The sequence below is a fragment of the Apaloderma vittatum genome, unplaced genomic scaffold, assembly GCF_000703405.1.
Source record: "Apaloderma vittatum isolate BGI_N311 unplaced genomic scaffold, ASM70340v1 scaffold34666, whole genome shotgun sequence".
In the NCBI taxonomy this organism is placed as follows: Eukaryota; Metazoa; Chordata; class Aves; order Trogoniformes; family Trogonidae; genus Apaloderma; species Apaloderma vittatum.
The window spans coordinates 4,101-11,373 of record NW_009720655.1 but is presented as its reverse complement, the minus strand read 5'-3'; the positions used below and the strand labels follow the sequence as shown (position 1 = coordinate 11,373).

At 52.2% G+C, this 7,273-nt stretch overlaps 1 protein-coding gene across 1 annotated transcript in view; it reads left to right on the top strand.

Annotated features, from left to right (window-relative positions):
* The window catches only part of ZNF76 (zinc finger protein 76), a gene marked incomplete at its 3' end in the record, with an annotated part of 9,382 nt that overhangs the window by 66 nt on the left and 2,043 nt on the right, over positions 1–7,273 (top strand). The window contains 13 exon segments of the mRNA XM_009871078.1: positions 376–497; positions 1,636–1,713; positions 1,865–2,067; positions 2,782–2,862; positions 3,223–3,339; positions 3,560–3,635; positions 3,991–4,116; positions 4,454–4,633; positions 4,893–5,126; positions 5,528–5,661; positions 6,428–6,580; positions 6,691–6,795; positions 7,148–7,248. Coding sequence (XP_009869380.1) covers positions 376–497; positions 1,636–1,713; positions 1,865–2,067; positions 2,782–2,862; positions 3,223–3,339; positions 3,560–3,635; positions 3,991–4,116; positions 4,454–4,633; positions 4,893–5,126; positions 5,528–5,661; positions 6,428–6,580; positions 6,691–6,795; positions 7,148–7,248 — 1,710 coding nt within the window.

Below are 7,273 nucleotides of genomic sequence, written 5' to 3'. Positions count from 1 at the left end.
GACAGCCTACGTTCAGCTGGCTGTCAGAGGTAACGGTTCCTTTGGGCTGAAAAAATCTGAAAGTCTCTTGACTGACACTATGAAATTAAAAATTACCTTCTGGCATGCATGTGTCTCGTGTGGCTGCTTGGTACAGGAAACCAGTAGCTCTTAGATTTGCGCGGAGTGATGCAGCAGAAATGAAACATGCCTCGGGTTTGGAAATAAAGCTTTGGAGGTGGGAGAGCTGTTACTGTAGAAAATGGAGGTTTTGTTCAGACTAGAGTGAGCCCTGTTCTCTCCAGAGTAACTGGGGAAATGGAGTTCATGCTGTGGCCTGCAGGACTCTCTTCAACCAAAGCTTCCCCAGAAGCTCGTGGGACCAGAAAGACCGGACTCTGTGGGCACCGCTGAGGGTGTTTTTCTAACTGTTTCAGATGAAAAGCTGATCGAAGGGCAAGTCATTGAACTTGAAGATGGGACCACAGCTTATATCCATCAGGTGACGGTTCAGAAAGGTGAGAACCTTTCACCTCTTTGGTTTTAGAAAGACGTTGTAGATGTAACTGCACTTGTCTGTGTTCCAGCTGTTGGGCTCCTCTATTAGCTCCACCTTTAAGATGTCCATATAGCTGCAGGTTTGTTTTTTTCTCTTGCCCATGGTTTTGAGGCTGAATGAGCAAGAACATAGGACATGGGATTTCTTGCAAAGTTTTTAGTGATCTGACAAGAAAGCAAATCTGCTGGTGGTGTGAGCAAGTCTTTTAAGTGTTGTTTCACCTGTGGGCTCTCTCAGTCTGACAGATCACAAGTCTACAAGCAAGACCAGTGAGCCATGTGCTGCAGAGCCCAAACAAAGTTTGTTTCATGTGGAAGCAATTGGACAGGAATTTCCTCTGAACTGTGATCTCATATATTGCTTCTGGAATAGCTGTTTGGTGGGGGAGGGTGGAGATTTTTGGAAGCAATGCCACCTTGATCATTGACCCATTGGCCTCTGAAATGAGGTGACATGAATCTGAGAGGTGATGGGAATTCATTTCATGTAGGAGGCACCAGGGTGGCACAGAGGAATCCTTCCCGACCAAAATAAGATAAAAAGGGCCAATACAAAGAGTTCTCTTGCTTTGGGCAGTCCTTCCTTCACCTTCCCAACCTCCTTGTATGCCACCTCGCTTTTCTGTGCTTAAAAGTTTGCTTGAAACACGCTTGGCTGTGCCCCTGTCCTCTCTTCATCCTCTTCCCCGCCTCTAAATGCACAGTGAAGGAGAGGGTTTCCTTCTCACTCCTGCTTCCGCTGCCATGGGATGTTTGTGTTCTCCTTTACACACCCCTGTGCCAGAGCCCTTCTCCTTGTCTGGGACATAATCTGGTGTTTTGAAATCCGTGAGATACTGCATTACCTCGATGAGCTAAAAAAAGTGTGGTGAAGCCCTGCCTGAAGCCTTAAAAACATTATAATTCCTGTTGGAAGGACTCAAAAGGTGTCTTAAAACCTGTCGTTGTGATTGACTTCCACTGTAAGCAGGCAGCCCTGCTGTGTCCTTTTCTGTGGGTGAGAGTGCTGAAGGGTTCAGGAACTGATGCAGCATGACCCCCACCCCATCTGAGTCTTCCAGTAAGGTGTGTGGATTTTTAAATTTTCTCTTTTTTTAGACTCTGTGGCTTTTGAAGACGGTCAGCCATTGGTGTTGGAAGATGGCAGTATGGTCTACATACACCACACAGCTAAAGGTAAAGAGCATCCCCTGTTCTTCCCTTGGCAACTGGAGGAGAAGCTGCTAAAGTGTCACAGATTTCCAAGGCTGTAGGTAGCCCAGGGAGGTGAAGTGTGCCTTGCACTCAGCAGCTCTTTCACCTGTAATTTTCTTGATTTCCTCTGCAGAAGGCTTTGACCCCAGCACCTTCGAGGCTGTCCAGCTGGAGGATGGCTCCACTGCCTACGTCCATCGTCCTGTCGTTGTGCCGCCTGGCAGCACCATCCTGGAAGTGCAGGCAGAAACTGGGCTAGAGGAGCTGGCTGGAGAGGGAGAAGATGATGCCTTTGATGTGGAGACCATTAATGCATTAAAGCAGTACGCCAGTAAGGTGAGGACGCGACGCTTCTTTCATGGCCCTCCAGCAGCACTGAGGAGCTGGTGCAGTTGTCCACACTTGGCCCAGGGTTTAAGTATCCTCCCTTCATTAGTGCTTCTGTGTATTTCTATTTCAGCGATGCCAGCTTTGAGAAGAGAACCTGGCCAGGGCTTAGTGGGGGTGCTGGCACTGACGGGAGGATGGCAGTTCAGGACCTAGAATGGGGCAATTTCCTCCTGGGCCCTCTAGCTCGTTCCTGCAGAGTGCTGGGCCTACCTCCCTTACCTGCTGCAGGCACAGATTTGGGAAGAGCGCATAGCTGATGGGATTCAGCTTAGATTATTTTTTTTCTTGCTTTTTCTTGACTTAGCTATGGTCACTGTTTCCCCATGTTGACAGAGGCCTCAAAACCTAAAATACCTTCTGATTCTAACGCGCTGTCACTGCAGCGCTCCATCTGAATGCCTTGGGTGCTGCTGTTTTCTCCTGTCTTCACGGTGCTCTGTGAGAAGGGGCTACCAGGAGTGTGCTGCTACAGCACTAGGCTGGGCAGCTTTAAGATTTGCTGATGGAGACCTTTGGGCTGTGACAGGACCAGCCTCTCCTGGCTCTCTGGAGAAGAGTGAGGCAGCGGTGTAGATGTGACAGCCTTCCTGCTCGGGTTGCTCACCTGCTCCGTGCTGTGTGGGGAGGCACAGAACAGTGCCCATACTTCTTTACTTGCAGGTGTCTGAGGAGGAAGAGGAGGAGGGAGTGACAGACACTTGCCGTGGGAAGAGCGAGGACTCCAGCGACATCCGCTCCCAGGTCTGACTTTTTCAGTGATGCATTTCTGAAACTAGGCTGGACTCCTCTTGACGCAGAGCACTTTGCCAGCTAGTAATTAAAAAAGCTTTGTGGCTTCTCTGCGGAATTAGTGAATACACGAGCTGCAAGTTTTACAGATGAGTTAAGTGAAGCACAGAGCTCTGTGTCTGAGAGCACCCGGTGAGCTGGGAGTGGGAAATGCTGGTTCCTTCACCCCTGCCCTGTCACCTGGCTTGCACCGTATGTGCATAAGCTGTGTTTGTAGGAGTGTGGTTTTGCAAGGGGAGCTGAAGCAGCAATGATCTGTGTGGGTTCTGCCGTGGTAGCTCCCTGAGTTAATGTCTGTGCGTCTCTTGGCAGGATTTGCAGGAGGAGGAAGTGCACAGCAATGAGAAGGGGCAGCGGGTTGGCGCTAGAGCTTTCCGCTGTGGGTACAAAGGCTGTGGCCGCCTCTACACCACTGCCCACCATCTGAAGGTAAAGCTGGTATCATGCACTCATGCAGTGTGCAGACCAGACACATCCCCGTGTTCTAGTGCTGAGCTGGGTGCTTGGCTCCCCAAGAGACCCAGATGTGTTCATTGGCCATGGTGAAATCCTGCAGACAACTTCAGGTTCTCTCCACCAGCCACGTTTCTCCATGCTGTTTTCCTTCCTTCTTGGACCTCATTTTAGGGACCTGTTCTTTCTTTTCCAGGTACATGAGCGTGCTCACACAGGTGACCGGCCCTATACGTGTGACTTCCCAAGCTGTGGGAAAGCATTTGCTACAGGTAACAATTTCTCTTTTGAGCAAATTTTGTTTTCTGTCTGGTCCAGACTACTCTTGAGTATCAGCCCTGGCTTTTTTCCGCACAGTGAGCATAGCTTCTAAAGACTTCTGAGAAGAAATTGCAGCACAGGAGACTGCCCAGAACTTGATCTGTATATTTAGACAGATTAAAGGAATTAGAAGAAGCAGCTGAGTTGTCAGTGGTGTTGTGAGGCTGTTTGGATATTTCTTCTCCTTCAGCTTTACAGGCACAGGCTGGACATTCAGAAACGCATGAACTGAGAGGTCCTACGTAGCTTGCCATATTATTTACTTCTTGTTATAAAATTAATTGCTTTTTGTTTTTTCCTGGACAGGGTATGGGCTGAAGAGCCATGTGAGAACGCATACTGGTGAGAAACCATACAAGTGTCCCGAAGATGTGTGTAGCAAAGCCTTCAAAACCTCTGGGGATCTGCAGAAACACATCCGGACACACACAGGTGAGCAGTACGGGAGAACTGAGCTGCCCATTCGAAGGATAAAATCCTGCTTCAGCCTCTCTCTGGGACACACCTCTTTGTGTCTTGGGTGAAGCGTGGTGGAACTGCAGGTGTCTTCAGACAAAGCAGAAGTAGCACTGGGAATTCTCAACTCGATTACGAACCACAGAGCAAAAAGGGGTGGGGATGCCAGCGCTGCTGGAGCAAACGTGCCCACAGTTGGGGCTGCTCTGGGGTCTCATAATACTGTGGAGGAGTGATGGGATTCAGGTATCCAGGGCATTCCAGATAGTTGTGTAGTAGCAGGGCTCTTATCCGTGTTACTCTGTCGATGCAGGTGAGCGTCCCTTCAAGTGTCCCTTTGTGGGCTGTGGCCGCTCTTTTACCACATCCAACATCCGCAAGGTTCACATCCGAACGCACACGGGTGAGCGGCCGTACATGTGTCCGGAGCCCAACTGCGGAAGGGGCTTCACCAGTGCCACCAATTACAAGAACCACATGAGAATCCACACAGGTGAGAGGGAGGAAAGGGTAGAATCTCCTCCCTGGTCAGCCTGTGGCAGCAGGGAAAGGTGTGGGACTGAAAGGATTACCAGGCATGGCCTGAGTTGATCTGGGGGTAGCCAGGGAGTTAAAAAAAATAAGAATCGTTTTATTGGGCTGATAATTGTTCCCCTGGTCTGTCTCCAGCTATTCCCTCTTGATGGGGAATCCCTTCCCTGAGCATGAGGAGGGTGAGTGGGTTAAACTTTGCTCTGTGGCCTGTGCCGTAGGAGAGAAGCCGTACATGTGCACTGTGCCGGGCTGCGGGAAGCGCTTCACCGAGTACTCCAGCCTCTACAAGCACCATGTCGTCCACACGCACTGCAAACCCTACACCTGCAACAGCTGCGGGAAGACCTACCGGCAGACCTCCACGCTGGCCATGCACAAGCGCAGCAGCCACGGCGAGCTGGAGGCCACGGAGGAGAGCGAGCAGGCCCTCTTCGAACAGCAGCAGCTGGAGGGTGAGCAACCGTTCCACCGTCGCCTGCGGTGAGCGTGGGTCAGGCCGTGTGGCAAAGGGGGAGAGGGATGACAGCAAGATCCTGCAGCCGCTGCCCTCTCTCAGACCCAGAGCTGTGCGGCGGCCTCCTGCCTCCCCCATCAAACCCAGATTCGTGTCACACTTGAGAGAAAAGGGCGCCCTGTAGTCCTCGCTGCGTGTCATGGGTTGGGAAGGGACTCCTCCCTATTTAGTCCAGGGGCAGGTCACGATCTTTCTTCCCGGGCCAGTGCTGGGCTCTTGTCATCATGATCTTGTGCTCTTCTGTGCTGGCAACAGGCAGGTCCCGGGGTCAGGCCTGTGCTTTCACACTCAGATTAGTGCTTCTCTCACCCCTGTTGCTCTTCCCTTTCTGTGACTCAGCTGCTGCTGCTGCTGACGGAAGCTCCTTGCTGAAGAGCCAGCGTATTGCTTTCCTGTCAGAGATGGAGGAAGAGGAGGATGAAGATGGTATGTCTACGCAGGTGTCGCTTATCTCTCAGGATGGGACGGAACAGGTATGAACATTGACAACCTCCAGCCTGTTGGGGACAGCAGTTATCTGAGATTCTGCCTCTACTCAACCTTGGTGTCTTACGCTTTTTTTTTCAGCGTAAAATAGACCCTGGGGCTTTACAGGCTTGTTTGTCACAAGGACTCCCCCCTTACAGCCTTATCCCTTCCAGGCTGCTGTGCTGTGGAGGATAAAGAACCAGGCTCTGGTCCCTGACTTAGCTTTTTGCTGGACAGGGTCTTGCAAGGCAACCCTTGCCTCCTGGGCAACTGTCAAGAGGCAGTTCCCAATCTCTGCTGACACAGGCTGGATTTGCAGATTGTTTTTCTATCATTTGGCTGCAGCAGTGTTCTTCTTGCACTTCCCTCCAGCAGCTCTCCCTGTGCTGACTGAGACAAACTCCCTTCTGTGGCACGGGGCAAAGGAAGCAGCTGCCACGGGTAGCGATTGTTTCCTCTTAGTCCATGCTGCTCCCTGCTGCAGCGATTCACGCGCTGTCCCTTCAAAGCCTGGAGAGAAGACGCAAAGTGTGATGGGGAGGTGTGGTAGAGGCGGGGAGGGCTGGGGACCCGAGGCCTCTGGATTCTCCGTTGATCCTGTCCATGACCCTGGGTGAAGTCCTTGGAGTTCTCTGTGCCCTTGACCTCACATGCAGAGGAGGAGAGGATATTTCATCCACACTGAGACCTTTGTGTTGCTAAACCGAGGAGTTGCGTAAGGCTTCCTGAAAAGCCATCCTGGCTGAGGGCATCTGCTGTTATCCCACCCAGGTCAGTTTGTCGCAGGAAGACCTGCAGGCTCTAGGCAGTGCGATTGGCGTCGTGACGCAGAGCGGAGCCCTCGCCGGGTCTGAGTAAGAGGTGGCGGGTGGTGCCACCCGTGCAGTGACTGCAGCCAATGCTGGTGGCACCGAGACGCAGCTGGTATGGACGAAACTGGAACCTTCCCTTTTCCCTGTGGAGAAACAGCCTGCTCAGAGGGAACTGCATTTTCTCTTAAAACGTTAATTGGTTTTTATTTTACTTTCCCGTAGGTTAGCATAGTCACTTCTGGGACTGAAGAATCGGCCGTCGCATCCCTCTGTCATCAGCAGGTGACATTGCTGGCTACTGCCAACGGCACCCACGTTGCCGTGCAGGTATCACACAGCTCCTGCCATCTCCCCCCAGCCACCCGCTGCCTTCAGCACTTTCCCTCCCCATCCGCTACGTCGTCTCTTGCCCGGGCTGCTTGCTTCTTACCAGCTGCCCAGTGGATAGAGCAGAGCGGGGACACGCTCCTTGGATTGCAGAATGCTCCTTTCTAAACAGCCTTGCTCCATCGTAGCTGTGTCTCTCTGTGCTGCTTTTCCTTGCCGCTTTCTCCCTGTGCCACCCACTGCCAATCCCTCGCGCCTCTGTCCTGCTGGGGGCTGCCCCAAGTGAGCCCACCCCTCCTTAGCCAGTCTTCCAGGAGGACAGTGTTCTCTTTCTCTCCCTCTCCTCTGCTAGGTAGAAGAACAGCAGAGCCTGGAGGAAGCCATCAGCATGGCCGCAGCCGCCATCCAGCATGAACCTGTAACGCTCGAGGCAGCTGTGTCCAAGAATGGGAGGTGAGGGCCCGCCGAGCCCCCCTGG